Source organism: Nansenia antarctica, assembly GCF_963989245.1.
Source record: "Nansenia antarctica genome assembly, contig: SCAFFOLD_202, whole genome shotgun sequence".
Classification (NCBI taxonomy): domain Eukaryota; kingdom Metazoa; phylum Chordata; class Actinopteri; order Argentiniformes; family Microstomatidae; genus Nansenia; species Nansenia antarctica.
This window is the reverse complement of record NW_027663242.1, coordinates 72,501-92,153: the sequence shown is the minus strand read 5'-3', so window position 1 is coordinate 92,153 and position 19,653 is coordinate 72,501. Positions and strand designations below refer to the sequence as shown.

Genomic DNA, 19,653 nt, shown 5'->3' with positions numbered 1-19,653 from the left:
CAGGTTAGACCCAGGTTAGACCCAGGTTAGACCCAGGTTAGACCCAGGTTAGACCCAGGTTAGACCCAGGTCAGACCCAGGTTAGACCCAGGTTAGACCCAGACCAGACCCAGGTTAGACACAGGTTAGACCCAGGTTAGACCCAGGTTAGGCCCAGGTTAGACCCAGGTTAGACCCAGGTTAGACCCAGGTTAGACCCAGGTTAGACCCAGGTTAGGCCCAGGTTAGACCCAGGTTAGACCCAGGCCAGACCCAGGTTAGACCCAGGCCAGACCCAGGTTAGACCCAGGTTAGACCCAGGTTAGACCAGGTTAGACCCAGGTTAGACCCAGGTTAGACCAGGTTAGACCCAGGTTAGACCCAGGTTAGACCCAGGTTAGACCCAGGTTAGACCAGGTTAGACCCAGGTTAGACCCAGGTTAGACCCAGGTCAGACCCAGGTTAGACCCAGGTTAGACCCAGGTTAGACCCAGGTTAGACCCAGGTTAGACCAGGTTAGACCCAGGTTAGACCCAGGTTAGACCAGGTTAGACCCAGGCCAGACCCAGGTTAGACCCAGGCCAGACCCAGGTTAGACCCAGGTTAGACCCAGGTTAGACCAGGTTAGACCCAGGTTAGACCCAGGTTAGACCAGGTTAGACCCAGGTTAGACCCAGGTTAGACCAGGTTAGACCCAGGTTAGACCCAGGTTAGACCCAGGTTAGACCCAGGTTAGACCCAGGTTAGACCCAGACCAGACCCAGGTTAGACCCAGACCAGACCCAGACCAGACCCAGGTTAGACCCAGGTTAGACCAGACTCACCTGCTGTAGCAGACAGACATCAAGGCCAGAGGATAAAGGCGAGAGAAAAAAACAAGAACAGAAACAAAAACTGCAGGAAGAAAAAGAAGAGAGGGAAGGAGGGAGAGAGAGAGAGAGGGAAGGAGGGAGAGAGAGGGAAGGAGGGAGAGAGTCAGTAAAACACAAAACATTTGCTGTTAGTGTCTGTCAGGACCATAGGAGACCACACACACACACACACACACTCTCTCACACACACACACACACACACACTCTCTCACACACACACACACACACACAGCCGACCTGTGTGACCCCTGACTTCGGAAGCCATCTTTAAAAAAAAAAAAAATTGTCATTTAGCAGACGTCTTATACCAAAGCGACTTACAACAGATACATTTGACTAAATAAGTGAATCATCAATCCACCAGTCGCAGCAGGAAGAGTAATCTAGCTCAGTGATAGAAGAAGAAACCTTCCATTTTACCTTCTCCTCTGTGACCCCTGTGTGACCCCTGTGTGACCCCTGACCCCGGCGGACATCTTACCTTCTCCTCCAGGTCCTTGATCTGTCTCCTCTGGACGTCTGTCTTGTCCTCCAGGTCACGGATCCTCTGCAACACCAAACAACAGTCAGTCAGTCAGTCAGTCAGTCAGTCATACAGTCAGTCAGTCAGTCAGTCAGTCAGACAGTCTGTGTGTGTGTGTGTACCAGGTGTGTGTGTGTGTGTACCAGGTGTGTGTGTGTGTACCAGGTGTGTGTGTGTGTGTACCAGGTGTGTGTGTGTGTACCAGGTGTGTGTGTGTACCAGGTGTGTACGTACCAGGTGGGCTTGGTGCAGCAGCTCCATGCGTTCCTGCAGCACCTGGCAGTCGTACTCTCGGCTCTTCCTCAGCATCTGCCTCCTCAGCTTCTCCACGGCCGCGCCTAGCTCCGCCCGCTGGCCCTCGCTCAGCGGCTCCCCGTAGCCGATCGTCTGGTCCTGCTGCAGGGCGTTGAACAGCGTGGCCTCCAGGTCCTGGATCTGCCCGTACGCCTGGTCCAGAGCCGCCTTCCTGTAGTCCAGCTCCTCCTCCAGGTAGCCCTTCTGCTTACAGAACATCTCCTGCACTCAGAGAGAGAGACACACACAGAGACACACACAGAGAGACACACACAGAGACACACACAGAGAGACACACACAGAGACACACACACACACACAGAGAGACACACACACAGAGACACACACAGAGACACACACAGAGACACACAGAGAGACACACACACACACACACACACACAGAGAGACACATGCACAGAGACACACACAGAGACACACACAGAGACACACAGAGACACACAGAGAGAGACACACACACACACACACAGAGAGAGACACACACACACACACACACACACAGAGACACACACAGAGACACAGAGAGAGAGAGACACACACACAGACACAGAGAGAGAGAGACACACAGAGACAAACACACACACGCACAAAGAGACACACACAGAGACACACACACACACACACACACACACACACAGACACAGAGAGAGAGAGACACACACACACACACACAGACACAGAGAGAGAGACACACACAAACACAGACACAGAGAGACAGAGACACAGACACACACAGAGACACACACACGCAAAGAGACACACACAGAGACACAGAGAGACACACAGAGACACAGACAGAGACACACACACACACACACACACACAGACACACACAGAGACACACAGAGACACACACACACACACACACACAGAGACACACACAGAGACAGAGACACAGAGACAGAGACACACACAGAGACACACACACACATAGACACAGAGACAGAGAAAGAGACACACACAGAGACACACACACACACACATAGACACAGAGACAGAGACAGAGAAAGAGACACACACAGAGACACACAGAGACACACACACACAAACACAGAGACAGAGACACACACTCCGTCACGTTATAGAGCCGCATTTGAAAATGATTGGGATTCAAATGAGGGAGGAGAGAGGGAGGGAGGAGGGGGTGGGTAGGGGAGGAGAAGAGAAGAGAGGGAGGGAGGAGGGGGTGGGGAGAGGAGGGAGAGGGAGGAGGAGAGGGTGGGGAGGGGAGGTGAAGGAGAGAGAGGGTGGGGAGGGGAGGAGAAGAGAAGAGAGGGAGGGAGGAGGGGGTGGGGAGAGGAGGGAGAGGGAGGAGGAGAGGAGGGGGAGTGCAGAGGAGGAGAAGGGAGGGAGGGAGGAGGAGGTGGGTAGGGGAGGAGGAGGAGAGGGAGGGAGGAGGAGATGGAGGGAGGAGAGAGAGGAGGAGAGGAGAGGGAGGGAGGGAGGAGGAGGGGAGGGAGAGGGAGGGAGGCGTAGAAGAGGGGAGGAGACTCACCATCTCTACCTCCAGGTCGATCATCTTCTGGTGCAACGCCGCTTCCGTCCCCTCGATCTGCTGGATCCACTAGAGGGCAGCAGAAAGATATGTTAATACACCAACACACCACTAGAGGGCAGAGAGACATGTTAATACACCAACACACCACTAGAGGGCAACAGATTATATGTATTAGGGTTAGTGATCCTAAAACAGTTGTTTGTTGTATTGAGGGGCTCTTCAACACGGAAAAACAGAATTTAAAATGTTTGGTCGTTTGCACGACTTGAGAATTGCCGGCATGCGACTCGTCATTAGCATACCTGCGAGGAGAGGACAGTGCAAAACTTCTCAGCCAATGAGAGGACAGTGCATACCTTCTCAGCCAATGACAGGACAGTGCTGGCTTGGATGATGGCCACCTGCTCCTCATTTCGCAAGTTCTGAAAAAAAAGAAAGTAATATTATATATATATACACCACTAGAGGGCAGCATTTACACATATATATATATATATATATATACACCACTAGAGGGCAGCATATATATAAATATATATATACACACACCACTAGAGGGCAGCATATATATATTCCCCCCACCACCCCTCTCCCAGACTCACCCCGTTGTCTCCCAGGATGTCCAGCAGCTTGATCAGGTCTGGGATGCAAACGTCCTGGAGGACAAACAGAGGGGGAGAGGGTGAGAGGGTGAGAGGGTGAGAGGGTGAGAGGGTGAGAGGGTGAGAGGGGGAGAGGGGGAGAGGGGGAGAGGGTGAGAGGGGGAGAGGGTGAGAGGGTGAGAGGGGGAGAGGGTGAGAGGGTGAGAGGGTGGGAGGGGGAGAGGGTGAGAGGGTGGGAGGGTGAGAGGGTGAGAGGGTGAGAGGGTGAGAGGGTGAGAGGGTGGGAGGGGGAGAGGGTGAGAGGGTGAGAGGGGGAGAGGGTGAGAGGGTGGGAGGGGGAGAGGGTGGGAGGGGGAGAGGGTGAGAGGGTGAGAGGGGGAGAGGGTGAGAGGGTGGGAGGGTGAGAGGGTGAGAGGGTGAGAGGGTGAGAGGGGGAGAGGGTGAGAGGGTGGGAGGGGGAGAGGGTGAGAGGGTGAGAGGGGGAGAGGGTGAGAGGGTGGGAGGGGGAGAGGGTGGGAGGGGGAGAGGGTGAGAGGGTGAGAGGGGGAGAGGGTGAGAGGGTGGGAGGGTGAGAGGGTGAGAGGGTGAGAGGGTGAGAGGGGGAGAGGGTGAGAGGGTGGGAGGGGGAGAGGGTGAGAGGGTGAGAGGGGGAGAGGGTGAGAGGGTGGGAGGGTGAGAGGGTGGGAGGGTGAGAGGGTGGGAGGGTGAGAGGGTGAGAGGGTGAGAGGGTGAGAGGGTGAGAGGGGGAGAGGGTGAGAGGGTGGGAGGGGGAGAGGGTGAGAGGGTGAGAGGGGGAGAGGGTGAGAGGGTGGGAGGGTGAGAGGGTGAGAGGGTGAGAGGGGGAGAGGGTGAGAGGGTGGGAGGGGGAGAGGGTGAGAGGGTGAGAGGGGGAGAGGGTGAGAGGGTGGGAGGGGGAGAGGGTGAGAGGGTGAGAGGGGGAGAGGGTGAGAGGGTGGGAGGGTGAGAGGGTGAGAGGGTGAGAGGGTGAGAGGGGGAGAGGGTGAGAGGGTGGGAGGGGGAGAGGGGGAGAGGGTGAGAGGGGGAGAGGGTGAGAGGGTGGGAGGGTGAGAAGGTGGGAGGGTGAGAGGGTGGGAGGGTGAGAGGGTGGGAGGGTGAGAGGGTGAGAGGGGGAGAGGGTGAGAGGGTGGGAGGGGGAGAGGGTGAGAGGGTGAGAGGGGGAGAGGGTGAGAGGGTGGGAGGGTGAGAGGGTGGGAGGGTGAGAGGGTGGGAGGGTGAGAGGGTGAGAGGGTGAGAGGGGGAGAGGGTGAGAGGGTGAGAGGGTGAGAGGGTGAGAGGGTGAGAGGGTGAGAGGGGGAGAGGGTGAGAGGGTGGGAGGGTGAGAGGGTGGGAGGGTGAGAGGGGGAGAGGGTGAGAGGGGGAGAGGGTGAGAGGGTGGGAGGGGGAGAGGGTGAGAGGGTGGGAGGGGGAGAGGGTGAGAGGGTGAGAGGGTGAGAGGGTGAGAGGGTGGGAGGGGGAGAGGGTGAGAGGGTGAGAGGGGGAGAGGGTGAGAGGGTGGGAGGGTGAGAGGGTGGGAGGGTGAGAGGGTGAGAGGGTGGGAGGGTGGGAGGGTGAGAGGGTGAGAGGGTGAGAGGGGGAGAGGGTGAGAGGGTGGGAGGGGGAGAGGGTGAGAGGGTGGGAGGGGGAGAGGGTGAGAGGGGGAGAGGGTGAGAGGGTGGGAGGGTGAGAGGGTGGGAGGGTGAGAGGGTGGGAGGGTGAGAGGGTGAGAGGGTGAGAGGGGGAGAGGGTGAGAGGGTGAGAGGGTGAGAGGGTGAGAGGGTGGGAGGGGGAGAGGGGGAGAGGGTGAGAGGGTGAGAGGGTGAGAGGGTGGGAGGGTGAGAGGGTGGGAGGGTGAGAGGGGGAGAGGGTGAGAGGGTGAGAGGGTGAGAGGGGGAGAGGGGGAGAGGGTGAGAGGGTGAGAGGGTGAGAGGGGGAGAGGGTGAGAGGGTGAGAGGGTGGGAGGGTGAGAGGGTGAGAGGGGGAGAGGGTGAGAGGGTGAGAGGGTGAGAGGGTGGGAGGGTGAGAGGGTGAGAGGGTGGGAGGGGGAGAGGGGGAGAGGGTGAGAGGGTGAGAGGGTGAGAGGGTGGGAGGGTGAGAGGGTGAGAGGGTGGGAGGGTGAGAGGGGGAGAGGGGGAGAGGGTGAGAGGGTGAGAGGGGGAGAGGGGGAGAGGGTGAGAGGGTGAGAGGGTGGGAGGGTGAGAGGGTGAGAGGGTGAGAGGGTGGGAGGGTGAGAGGGTGAGAGGGGGAGAGGGTGAGAGGGTGAGAGGGTGAGAGGGTGGGAGGGTGAGAGGGTGAGAGGGTGGGAGGGTGAGAGGGTGAGAGGGTGAGAGGGTGGGAGGGTGAGAGGGTGAGAGGGTGAGAGGGTGAGAGGGTGAGAGGGGGAGAGGGTGAGAGGGTGAGAGGGTGAGAGGGTGGGAGGGGGAGAGGGTGAGAGGGTGGGAGGGGGAGAGGGTGAGAGGGTGAGAGGGTGAGAGGGTGAGAGGGTGAGAGGGTGAGAGGGTGAGAGGGTGGGAGGGTGAGAGGGTGAGAGGGTGGGAGGGTGAGAGGGTGAGAGGGTGAGAGGGTGAGAGGGTGAGAGGGGGAGAGGGGGAGAGGGTGAGAGGGTGAGAGGGGGAGAGGGTGAGAGGGTGAGAGGGGGAGAGGGTGAGAGGGTGAGAGGGTGAGAGGGTGAGAGGGGGAGAGGGTGAGAGGGGGAGAGGGTGAGAGGGTGGGAGGGGGAGAGGGTGAGAGGGTGAGAGGGGAGAGGGTGAGAGGGTGAGAGGGTGGGAGGGTGAGAGGGGGAGAGGGGGAGAGGGGGAGAGGGGGAGAGGGTGAGAGGGGGAGAGGGTGGGAGGGGGAGAGGGTGAGAGGGTGAGAGGGTGAGAGGGGGAGAGGGTGAGAGGAGGAGAGGGTGAGAGGGTGGGAGGGGGAGAGGGTGAGAGGGGGAGAGGGTGAGAGGGGGAGAGGGTGAGAGGGTGGGAGGGGGAGAGGGGGAGAGGGTGAGAGGGTGAGAGGGTGAGAGGGTGGGAGGGTGAGAGGGGGAGAGGGTGAGAGGGGGAGAGGGGGAGAGGGTGGGAGGGGGAGAGGGTGAGAGGGTGAGAGGGTGAGAGGGGGAGAGGGTGAGAGGAGGAGAGGGTGAGAGGGGGAGAGGGTGAGAGGGTGGGAGGGGGAGAGGGTGAGAGGGGGAGAGGGTGAGAGGGTGGGAGGGTGAGAGGGGGAGAGGGTGAGAGGGGGAGAGGGTGAGAGGGTGAGAGGGTGAGAGGGTGAGAGGGTGAGAGGGTGGGAGGGGGAGAGGGTGAGAGGGTGGGAGGGGGAGAGGGGGAGAGGGGGAGAGGGTGAGAGGGTGAGAGGGTGAGAGTGTGAGAGTGTGAGAGGGTGAGAGGGTGGGAGGGTGGGAGGGGGAGAGGGTGAGAGGGGGAGAGGGGGAGAGGGTGAGAGGGTGGGAGGGTGGGAGGGTGAGAGGGTGAGAGGGTGAGAGGGGGAGAGGGGGAGAGGGTGAGAGGGTGGGAGGGTGGGAGGGTGAGAGGGTGAGAGGGGGAGAGGGTGAGAGGGTGGGAGGGGGAGAGGGTGAGAGGGTGGGAGGGGGAGAGGGGGAGAGGGTGAGAGGGGGAGAGGGTGAGAGGGTGAGAGGGTGAGAGTGTGAGAGGGTGAGAGGGTGGGAGGGTGGGAGGGTGAGAGGGTGAGAGGGGGAGAGGGTGAGAGGGTGAGAGGGTGGGAGGGTGGGAGGGTGAGAGGGTGAGAGGGGGAGAGGGGGAGAGGGTGAGAGGGTGAGCGGGGGAGAGGGGGAGAGGGTGAGAGGGTGAGAGGGGGAGAGGGTGAGAGGGTGAGAGGGGGAGAGGGTGAGAGGGTGAGAGGGGGAGAGGGTGAGAGGGGGAGAGGGGGAGAGGGGGAGAGGGTGAGAGGGTGAGAGGGGGAGAGGGTGAGAGGGGGAGAGGGTGAGAGGGTGAGAGGGTGAGAGGGGGAGAGGGTGAGAGGGGGAGAGGGGGAGAGGGTGAGAGGGTGAGAGGGTGAGAGGGGGAGAGGGGGAGAGGGTGAGAGGGGGAGAGGGTGAGAGGGGGAGAGGGGGAGAGGGTGAGAGGGGGAGAGGGTGAGAGGGGGAGAGGGTGAGAGGGGGAGAGGGGGAGAGGGGGAGAGGGTGAGAGGGGGAGAGGGTGAGAGGGTGAGAGGGTGAGAGGGGGAGGCACCTTGACGCCCTCCTTCATGCAGTAGATCTGCAGCGCGCTGACGCCCTCGGAGAACGGGTGCATCTTGAAGTGGTTGAACGGCGGCGACTTCCTCTCTCGCTCCTGCCAATCACAGAGAAGCAGGAAGTCAGGTGACCCTGAGGCAGAGAGGAGCCTGGGACAGTAGGCTCAGGTCAGGGTCAGGGGTCAGGGTCAGGGTCAGGGGTCAGGGTCAGGTCAGGGGTCAGGGTCAGGGGTCAGGGTCAGGGGTCAGGGGTCAGGGGTCAGGTCAGGGTCAGGGGTCAGGGTCAGGGGTCAGGGTTAGTCAGGTCAGGGGTCAGGGTCAGGGGTCAGGGTCAGGGGTCAGGGTCAGAGGTCACCTCCAGCTCCAGGTTCCTGAATTCCAGCAGCTCGTTCTGATCCCTGGAGTCCTGCAGCTCCGCCTCCACCCTGCTGACCACCACCTCCACACGCTCCACCTGGGGGGGAGGAGTCACCATGAGACTGACCTCGAACATGACATCATCAACATGAGACTGACCTCTAACATGACATCATCAGCATGACATCATCAACATGAGACTGACCTCTAACATGACATCATCAACATGAGACTGACCTCTAACATGACATCATCAACATGAGACCCATCATCATCATGAGACTGACCTCTAACATGACATCATCAACATGTGACTGACCTCTAACATGACATCATCAACATGTGACTGACCTCTAACATGACATCATCAACATGAGACTGACCTCTAACATGACATCATCAACATGAGACCCATCATCATCATGAGACTGACCTCTAACATGACATCATCAACATGTGACTGACCTCTAACATGACATCATCAACATGTGACTGACCTCTAACATGACATCATCAACATGAGACTGACCTCTAACATGACATCATCAACGTGAGACTGACCTCTAACATGACATCATCAACATGAGACTGACCTCTAACATGACATCATCAACATGAGACTGACCTCTAACATGACATCATCAGCGTGAGACTGACCTCTAACATGACATCATCAACGTGTGACTGACCTCTAACATGACATCATCAACATGTGACTGACCTCTACCATGACATCATCAACATGTGACTGACCTCTAACATGACATCATCATCATGAGACTAACCTCTAACATGACATCATCAACGTGAGACTTACCTCTAACATGACATCATCAACGTGAGACTTACCTCTAACATGACATCATCAACGTGAGACTTACCTCTAACATGACATCATCAACGTGAGACTTACCTCTAACATGACATCATCAACGTGAGACTTACCTCTAACATGACATCATCAACGTGAGACTTACCTCTAACATGACATCATCATCATGTGACTGACCTCTAACATGACATCATCAACATGACATCATCATCATGAGACTGACCTCTAACATGACATCATCTTCATGAGACTGAACTCTAACATGACATCATCAACATGACATCATCAACGTGAGACTGACCTCTAACATGACATCATCAACGTGAGACTGACCTCTAACATGACATCATCAACATGAGACTGACCTTCTCCAGGAGTTCCTGGTTCCTCCTCAGGAACAGCTGTTTCTCCTCCACCCAGCGGGAGTCCTGTCAGCCAATCACAGAGCAGTTAGAGGCAGAGCCACGCCCACCCAGGCCTGACATACACGTGTTAATGTGCTGGACAGATAAGCTGTGTGTGTGTGTGTGTGTGTGTGTGTGTGTGTGTGTGTGTGGTGTGTGTGTGTGTGCGTGTGTGTGTGTGTGTGTGTGTGTGTGAGTGTGTGTGTGTGTGCGTGTGGTGTGTGTGTGTGTGTGTGTGTGTGTGTGTGTACCTGTCCCTTGCTGGCCAGCTCTCTCTCCAGGTCGTCTATCTTGTCTTTGTATCTCAGAACGTCTGAAGCCAACTGGACCTGAGCCTGTCACACACACACACACACACACACACACACACACACACACACACACACACACACACGTCAGGTATACAGACTACCATCTGCAGAAGACCTCACCAGCAAAACTACAGAAGCTACACTGCAAGGTGTTAACCACTAGATAGTAACAGAAGCCAGATGGACAGATTACAGTTTGCAAAACAAAACAAAAAAATAGCTAAAAGAGTGCAGGGTTCTGGAAAAAGGTTTTGTGGACAGATGAAACAACAATCAACATGTACCAGAGTGATGGTAAGTGTGAAGTGTGGTGGAAAAAGGAAACTGCCCAAAATCCCCGGCACACCACATGAAATATGGAGTTGGAGTTATGGCTTGGGGCATATGACTGCTACTGGAACTGGCTCACTTATCTTAATTAATGATGTAACTGTAAACTGACGGCAACAGCAGAATTAATTCTTAAGTGTACAGAAACATTTTCTGCTTAAATTCGAGGAAATGCTTCAGGGCCAAAAGGTGGAAAGTTCTACAGTAGTCAAGCCAATTTAACCGGAATTTATTTGCTGAAGAGGGTATTTATTTATTTCAATTTACGAACGCGACGTGTCGTCACGCGTGTAGCGGTTATAATGGTCGGTGATATTCGGTTTTTTTCAGTTAAGTGAAATTACAGATTTTTTTTTTATTGTCCACCCCAGCCTCCCTCCAGCCTTCCCCAGCCTCCCCCAGCCTCCCCCAGCCTGCCCCAACCTCTCCCAGCCTCCCCCAGCCTCCCTCAGCCTCCCCCAGCCTCCCCCAGCCTCCCCCAGCCTCCCCCAACCTCCCCCAGCCTCCCCCAGCCTCCCCCAGCCTTCCCCAGCCTCCCCCAGCCTCCCCCAGCCTCCCCTCCTACCCGGGCCTCCATCTCTGCGTCCAGCACCCCGCCCTTCTGCTCCTGTAGGAGGGCGTAGGCCCGCTGCAGAGCCTGGTACTCCCGGGTCAGCTGGCGGAACCGCAGCTCCGACTCCTCATTGGCCAGACCCTGGAGGGAGGGGGGGGGGGGAGGGGGAGGGAGGGGGAGGGAGGGGGGAGGGGAGGGGGGGAGGGGGAGGGAGTAAGTAAGTAAAGCTTTATTTATATAGCGCCTTTCGTACATGAAATGCAACTCAAAGCACTTTACAATAGAACACATACAAAGATTACAAAAGGGGGGGGTGGGGGGGGCAGGGTGCATGTCCATGTATGTATGAGTCCTTGACGGAAGTCCAATCTCGGCGACCGCAGAGTGTCATGGCGATAACACCTCGATCGGGCCAGTCAAAAGTCAATAACAGGTGTCCATGAGGGATGGGGGAGGGGGGGGGTGTAGAAGGATCAGTTCAGCCTCAGGTCAGGGGTCAGGTCAGGGGTCAGGTCAGGGTCAGGTCAGGGTCAGGTCAGGGGTCAGGTCAGGGGTACCTCCTGCAGCTCGTGGTCGGGCGTGCGGGCGTCCCTGTAGGAGTTGAGGGAGGAGGTCTCTGAGTCCATGCTCTCCTCATCGTAGCCGTAGAACGTGTCCACCACCATGGGCCTCTACACACACACACACACACACACACACACACGCACACACACACACACACGCACACACACACACACACACGCGCACACACACACACACACACGCACGCGCACACACACACACACAAACACAACGTCACCATGGAAACACAACACCCTAACATGCTTTACAGGAGCAGACACGTGTTCATTAATTACAGAGTGGTTCTTTAGCCCTGGGTAACCATGGTAACCACCTGGCCCTGGGTAACCATGGTAACGCACCTTGATGGGGCGGCTGCTTCGTTTATGTCTCTTCTTCCTCAGGAGCTTCTCCCTGTCCTACACACACACACACACACACACACACACACACACACACACACACACACACACACACAGACACACACACACACACACGTATTATCATTAATAACAAGGTGAACAGGACAAATTACGTTTAAACTGATTTCTCTGATTTTTCCTTCAGGGAGGCCAGGGGAGGCTGGGGGAGGCCGGGGGACATACAGGGGGACATACAGGGAGGCCAGGGGAGGCTGGGGGAGGCCAGGGGAGGCTGGGGGAGGCCAGGGGAGGCTGGGGTAGGCCAGGGGAGACCAGGGGAGGCCAGGGGGAGGCTGGGGGAGGCTGGGGGAGACCAAGGGAGGCTGGGGGAGGCTGGGGGAGACCAGGGGAGGCTAGGGGAGGCCAGGGGAGGCTGGGGGAGGCCAGGGGAGGCTAGGGGAGGCTGGGGGAGGCCAGGGGAGGCTGGGGGAGGCTGGGGGAGGCCAGGGGAGGCTGGGGGAGGCTCACCCTGGTCAGATCGTCGATCATGGCCTGCTGCTCCAGGACCTGCAGCTGCAGGAAGGTCACCTCCTGGTCCTGCTGGGCCGCGTCCAGGTCGTTCAGCGACCGCAGCTTCTTCAGGGGCGGGGCGGCCATCTTCTCCTTCTACACACACACACACACACACACACACACACACACACACACACACACACACACACACACACACACAAAGGCATCTGTGAGTGGAGCACATTGGCCTGATATACACTCTGTTATCATTGTATTCGTTGTGACTGTGTCTTTGACACTGTAGACCAGGACATTCTAATAGATAGACATTCTAATAGATAGACATTCTAGATAAACATTCTAATAGATAAACATTCTAATAGATACACATTCTAATAGATAGACATTCTAATAGATAAACATTCTAATAGATAGACATTCTAATAGATAGACATTCTAATAGATAGACATTCTAATAGATAAACATTCTAATAGATAAACATTCTAATAGATAGACATTCTAATAGATAAACATTCTAATAGATAGACATTCTAATAGATAAACATTCTAATAGATAGACATTCTAATAGATAGACATTCTAATAGATAGACATTCTAATAGATAGACTAACAACCTGGGTAGGACTTTCGGGCACTGCCCTAAACTGGTTTAGATCCTACCTACAGGACAGAAACTACTATGTCTCCATTGGCAACTTTGTGTCCGACCAAATTAAAATGACATGTGGGGTTCCCCAAGGGTCAATCCTTGGCCCCCTTCTATTCAATGTCTACCACAACTATGTGGATGACACTCAAATCTACATAGCCCTCTCACCTAACGACTATAGTCCCATCGCATTGCATTGAGCAAATAAACGCCTGGATGACACAAAACTTCCTCCAACTAAACAAGGACAAAACAGAGATAATTGTATTCGGTGCACCTGACAAAAGATCGAAAGTGCAAAACTTGATTCTCTCTCTCAGGTCAGAAAACAGGTCAGAAATCTTGGTGTAATTCTAGACTCCGATCTAAACTTCAACAGCCACATACACTCGATAACTAAATCAGCCTACTATCACCTGAAAAACATAACAAGAATGAGAGGTTTCATGTCCAAGCAAGACCTTGAAAAACTCATCCATGCATTTGTTTCGAGTAGACTTGATTATTGTAATGGTCTACTAACAGGCCTATCTAAAGGAGCTGGTCTACTAACAGGCCTATCTAAAGGAGCTGGTCTACTAACAGGCCTATCTAAAGGAGCTGGTCTACTAACAGGCCTATCTAAAGGAGCTGGTCTACTAACAGGCCTATCTAAAGGAGCTGGTCTACTAACAGGCCTATCTAAAGGAGCTGGTCTACTAACAGGCCTATCTAAAGGAGTTGGTCTACTAACAGACCTATCTAAAGGAGTTGGTCTACTAACAGGCCTATCTAAAGGAGCTGGTCTACTAACAGGCCTATCTAAAGGAGCTGGTCTACTAACAGACCTATCTAAAGGAGCTGGTCTACTAACAGGCCTATCTAAAGGAGCTGGTCTACTAACAGACCTATCTAAAGGAGCTGGTCTACTAACAGGCCTATCTAAAGGAGCTGGTCTACTAACAGGCCTATCTAAAGGAGCTGGTCTACTAACAGGTCTATCTAAAGGAGCTGGTCTACTAACAGGCCTATCTAAAGGAGCTGGTCTACTAACAGGCCTATCTAAAGGAGCTGGTCTACTAACAGGCCTATCTAAAGGAGCTGGTCTACTAACAGGCCTATCTAAAGGAGCTGGTCTACTAACAGACCTATCTAAAGGAGCTGGTCTACTAACAGGCCTATCTAAAGGAGCTGGTCTACTAACAGACCTATCTAAAGGAGCTGGTCTACTAACAGGCCTATCTAAAGGAGCTGGTCTACTAACAGGCCTATCTAAAGGAGCTGGTCTACTAACAGGTCTATCTAAAGGAGCTGGTCTACTAACAGGCCTATCTAAAGGAGCTGGTCTACTAACAGGCCTATCTAAAGGAGCTGGTCTACTAACAGGCCTATCTAAAGGAGCTGGTCTACTAACAGGCCTATCTAAAGGAGCTGGTCTACTAACAGACCTATCTAAAGGAGCTGGTCTACTAACAGGCCTATCTAAAGGAGCTGGTCTACTAACAGGCCTATCTAAAGGAGCTGGTCTACTAACAGGCCTATCTAAAGGAGCTGGTCTACTAACAGGCCTATCTAAAGGAGCTGGTCTACTAACAGGCCTATCTAAAGGAGCTGGTCTACTAACAGGCATATCTAAAGGAGCTGGTCTACTAACAGACCTATCTAAAGGAGCTGGTCTACTAACAGGCCTATCTAAAGGAGCTGGTCTACTAACAGGCCTATCTAAAGGAGCTGGTCTACTAACAGGCCTATCTAAAGGAGCTGGTCTACTAACAGGCCTATCTAAAGGAGCTGGTCTACTAACAGGCCTATCTAAAGGAGCTGGTCTACTAACAGGCCTGTCTAAAGGAGCTGGTCTACTAACAGGCCTGTCTAAAGGAGCTGGTCTACTAACAGGCCTATCTAAAGGAGCTGGTCTACTAACAGGCCTATCTAAAGGAGCTGGTCTACTAACAGACCTATCTAAAGGAGCTGTTCTACTAACAGGCCTATCTAAAGGAGCTGGTCTACTAACAGGCCTATCTAAAGGAGCTGGTCTACTAACAGGCCTATCTAAAGGAGCTGGTCTACTAACAGGCCTATCTAAAGGAGCTGGTCTACTAACAGGCCTATCTAAAGGAGCTGTTCGTAAATTGAAGCTCATCCAAAATGCCGCTGCTAGGTTCCTAACAAAAACAAAGAAATTTGAACACATTACACCAATCCTGAGATCCCTGAGATACCAGTCTCTCAGAGAATTGAATTCAAAATCCTCCTAATTACATACACATCACAAAAAGTGTGTGTGTGTGTGTGTGTGTGTGTGTGTGTGTGTGTGTGTGTGTACCATCTCCTGGTTGTCCCTGGTCAGGCTCCTCAGCGCGTCCTCCTGGCGCTGCAGGCTGTGGCTCAGCTCGTCGTTCTTCTTGTTCAGCAGTTTGTTCTTCTCCTGCAGCGGCTTGGAGTGCTTCTCCGACTCCCTCACGCGCTTCAGCTGTCAGAACAGGTCAGAACAGGTCAGAACCGGTCAGAACAGGTCAGAACAGGTCAGAACCGGTCAGAACAGGTCAATAGGGAGGTCATAACAGGTCATAACAGGTCAGAACCGGTCAGGACAGGTCAGAACAGGTCAGAACAGGTCAATATGGAGGTCATAACAGGTCATAGGGAGGTCATAAGAGGTCATAACAGGTCATAGCAGGTCAGAAAAGGTCAGAAAAGGTCAGAACAGGTCATAACAGCTCACAGGGAGGTCATAACAGGTCATCGTAGGGAGGTCATAGGGAGGTCATAGGGAGGTCATAGGGATGTCATAACAGGTCATAACAGGTCGTAGGTTGGTCATAGGGAGGTCGTAGGGAGGTCATAGGGAGGTCATAGGGAGGTCATAGGGAGGTCGTAGGGAGGTCATAGGGAGGTCGTAGGGAGGTCATAGGGATGTCATAACAGGTCATAACAGGTCGTAGGTTGGTCATAGGGAGGTCGTAGGGAGGTCGTAGGGAGGTCGTAGGGATGTCATAGGGAGGTCGTAGGGAGGTCGTAGGGAGGTCGTAGGGAGGTCGTAGGGAGGTCATAGGGAGGTCGTAGGGAGGTCATAGGGAGGTCGTAGGGAGGTCATAGGGAGGTCGTAGGGAGGTCATAGGGAGGTCGTAGGGAGGTCATAGGGAGGTCGTAGGGAGGTCGTAGGTTGGTCATAGGGAGGTCGTAGGGAGGTCATAGGGAGGTCATAGGGAGGTCATAGGGAGGTCGTAGGGAGGTCATAGGGAGGTCGTAGGGAGGTCATAGGGATGTCATAACAGGTCATAACAGGTCGTAGGTTGGTCATAGGGAGGTCGTAGGGAGGTCGTAGGGAGGTCGTAGGGATGTCATAGGGAGGTCGTAGGGAGGTCGTAGGGAGGTCGTAGGGAGGTCATAGGGAGGTCATAGGGAGGTCGTAGGTTGGTCGTAGGGAGGTCGTAGGGAGGTCATAGGGAGGTCGTAGGGAGGTCGTAGGGAGGTCGTAGGGAGGTCGTAGGGAGGTCATAGGGAGGTCATAGGGATGTCGTAGGGAGGTCATAGGGAGGTCATAGGGAGGTCGTAGGGAGGTCGTAGGGAGGTCATAGGGAGGTCGTAGGGAGGTCGTAGGGAGGTCGTAGGGAGGTCGTAGGGGTCAGGGTCGTACCAGTTCGTTCCTCTCGTCCACCAGTAGAGAGTTGCGGTCCTCCAGCTTGCGGACGGTTGAGTTGAGGTCGGCCACCCTTCTCTGGCTCCGCCTCATGTCCTACACACACACACACACACACACACACACACACACACACACACACACACACACACACACTAGTAAACAGGGGTGCAAACTGGTGATGGTCCAAAAAAGTGACACTTTTTTTTGCACTAAGACAAATTATCAATGCGCAGATAACATTTTTGTTGATGGGGGAGGGGGGGGGGAAGGGAATAGCGCTAGCACTAACGGTGCTAACTCTAATGGTGGGTTAGGGTTAGCAGCGGCTCTAACCTTAACACCCACATAATTGTACCCACATACAATTATTATGTTGAAAACAGGTTTGCTTACTGTAACTGTCCTCCACACTGTCTATAATTATACCTAGCTGCATGAAGCTAAAAGTTATTTCAACAGCAGCAGAGTTTAGCAGACAGGAAGATTAGTTAGAAGAATAGTCATCATGTGACTGACGTAGACCCCCACCCAACCCCTCCCAAAATATTTTTTGGGCAGATCTACATGATTCGCGTGGATGACCTATTTTGAAGTAAAAACGTCTAATTTAGTAGAAAGGTGACAAGTTTGCACCCCTGAGTAAACATGGACAAATGTCCCTTCCCCCTCCTCAGTCCTCCCTCCCCCTCCTCCCTCCCTCCCCCCCTCCTCACCGGGCTCCCACAGTGCTCTGCTCCGTCCCCCGCCCTCCCCGGGACCTCCCGCTCCCTCTTGGGGCTTCCCAGGGTGCACTCTGCCTCCTTGGCCAGGAACAGCTGGTCGTCCAGCGCGTCCTTCTGCAGCTGCAGGCGGGACAGGACAGACAGGGCCGACTCCAACTCCTTCTCCAGGGAGAAGATGGTCCTCTCCTTACCCCGGATCTCATCCACCTGGGGGGGAGGACAGGAGAGTCAGGGAGGGAGGGAGGGAGGGAGGGGGGGGAGGGAGGGAGGGAGGGAGGGAGGGAGGGGGGGAGGGAGGGAGGGAGGGAGGGGGGGAGGGAGGGAGGGAGGGAGGGGGGGAGGGAGGACAGACTCCAGCTCCTTCTCCAGGGAGAAGATGGTCCTCTCCTTACCCCGGATCTCATCCACCTGGGGGGGAGGACAGGAGAGTCAGGGAGGGAGGGAGGGAGGGGGGGAGGGGGGGGGGAGGGGGGGAGGGGGGGAGGGAGGGTGGGAGGGAGGGAGGGGGGGAGGACAGACTCCAGGGAGGGAGGGAGGGATGCAGACAGACAGACAGAGACACTCCCCCCAGCCTCCCCCTCCCCCCCAGCCTCTCCCCAGCCTCCCCCTCCCCCCCCAGCCTCCCCCTCCCCCCCAGCCTCTCCCCAGCCCCCCCCCCCCTCCCCCCCCAGCCTCACCAGCCTGCGGATGTCCTTCTCCGAGTCCCACTTGATCTTGGAGATGTGCTCCTGGTGCATCTGGTGCTCTGAGCGCAGGTCCCCGGCCTTGGCCTTGTCGGCCTGGATCATGGTGCTCAACGCCTCGTCCGTCTGCCGCTTGGTGCTCTTCAGCTCCTGGATCTCCTGCAGCAGACGGACGCGTTCCTGGTCGAAGAACCGCCGCGCGTCCTCCTTGGCCTCCAGGGTGAGCGCCGTGCGCACCTGCAACACAGACACAAACACTACCCTGTCAGTCAACACAGACACACCTCCTCCATCACACCAGATACACCAGACACACCTCCTCCATCACACCAGATACACCAGACACACCTCCTCCATCACACCAGATACACCTCCTCCATCAGCCAACACAGTTGTAATAATAGTAACACCTTCTCCCCGCTGCTGCCCTCTCCTCTGAGGGAGCTCAGGGAGGTCTTCAGCCGCTGGGCCTCGGCGTCGCGGACCTTGGTGAGCCGGGCCACTTCCTGCTCATGTGTACGCTGCAGGGCCTCCCTCTGGGCCTGGAGGGCAGCACAGACACACACACACACACACACACACACACACACAGGGTTACACACACACACACACACACACACAGGGTTACACACACACACACACACACACACAGGGTTACACACACACACACACACACACACAGGGTTATTACACACACACACACACACACACACACAGGGTTACACACACACAGGGTTACACACACACACACAGGGTTACACACACACACACACAGGGTTACACACATACACACATACACACACACACACACACACACACAGGGTTACACACACACACACACATAGGGTTACACACAGATACACACACATGCACACACAGGGTTACACACAGATACACACATAGGGTAGCAGACAGACAGACAGGCAGCAGACAGACAGGTAAACAGACAGTCAGACAGACAGACAGACAGACAGGCAGCAGACAGACAGGTAAACAGACAGACAGTCAGACAGACAGGCAACAGACAGACAGACAGACAGGCAGCAGACAGACAGACAGGCAACAGACAGTCAGACAGACAGGCAGCAGACAGACAGACAGACAGGCAGCAGACAGACAGACAGGCAGCAGACAGACAGTCAGACAGACAGACAGACAGACAGTCAGACAGACAGACAGACAGACAGGCAGACAGACAGACAGTCAGACAGACAGACAGGCAGCAGACAGACAGACAGTCAGACAGACAGGCAGCAGACAGACAGACAGGCAGCAGACAGACAGGCAGACAGGCAGCAGACAGACAGACAAACAGACAGACAGGCAGCAGACAGTCAGACAGACAGGTAAACAGACAGACAGACAGACAGGCAGACAGACAGACAGTCAGACAGACAGGCAGCAGACAGACAGGTAAACAGACAGGCAGGCAGACAGACAGACAGGCAGCAGACAGACAGACAGGTAAACAGACAGGTATACAGACAGGCAGACTGACAGGCAGCAGGCAGACAGGTAAACAGACAGACAGGCAGACAGACAGACAGTCAGACAGACAGGCAGCAGACAGACAGACAGACACACAGGTAAACAGACAGACAGACAGACAGACAGACAGGCAGACAGACAGTCAGACAGACAGGCAGGCAGACAGACAGGCAGACAGGCAGACAGACAGGACAGACAGGCAGACAGACAGACAGACAGGCAGACAGACAGACAGACAGGCAGCAGACAGACAGGTACCTGCAGGTCTCTCTGCTTGTCTTCATGCCAGCG

The 19,653-nt window shown here is 55.3% G+C and overlaps 1 protein-coding gene across 1 annotated transcript in view; it reads right to left on the bottom strand.

The window, feature by feature from the left end:
* Positions 1-822: 822 nt before the first annotated feature.
* jakmip2 (janus kinase and microtubule interacting protein 2) overlaps positions 823-19,653 on the bottom strand; it is a gene marked incomplete at both ends in the record, with an annotated part of 20,073 nt that continues 1,242 nt past the window's right edge. The window contains 20 exons of the mRNA XM_080550902.1: positions 823-873; positions 1,333-1,398; positions 1,609-1,890; positions 3,182-3,250; positions 3,541-3,606; positions 3,787-3,840; positions 7,947-8,048; positions 8,306-8,404; positions 9,505-9,567; positions 9,795-9,878; positions 10,750-10,878; positions 11,295-11,408; positions 11,661-11,717; positions 12,189-12,326; positions 15,150-15,296; positions 16,464-16,562; positions 17,183-17,398; positions 17,869-18,111; positions 18,285-18,416; positions 19,621-19,653. The exon at positions 19,621-19,653 is cut by the window's right edge and continues 96 nt beyond it. Coding sequence (XP_080407028.1) covers positions 823-873; positions 1,333-1,398; positions 1,609-1,890; positions 3,182-3,250; positions 3,541-3,606; positions 3,787-3,840; positions 7,947-8,048; positions 8,306-8,404; positions 9,505-9,567; positions 9,795-9,878; positions 10,750-10,878; positions 11,295-11,408; positions 11,661-11,717; positions 12,189-12,326; positions 15,150-15,296; positions 16,464-16,562; positions 17,183-17,398; positions 17,869-18,111; positions 18,285-18,416; positions 19,621-19,653 — 2,244 coding nt within the window. The remainder of the gene's footprint in view (positions 874-1,332; positions 1,399-1,608; positions 1,891-3,181; positions 3,251-3,540; positions 3,607-3,786; positions 3,841-7,946; positions 8,049-8,305; positions 8,405-9,504; positions 9,568-9,794; positions 9,879-10,749; positions 10,879-11,294; positions 11,409-11,660; positions 11,718-12,188; positions 12,327-15,149; positions 15,297-16,463; positions 16,563-17,182; positions 17,399-17,868; positions 18,112-18,284; positions 18,417-19,620) is intronic.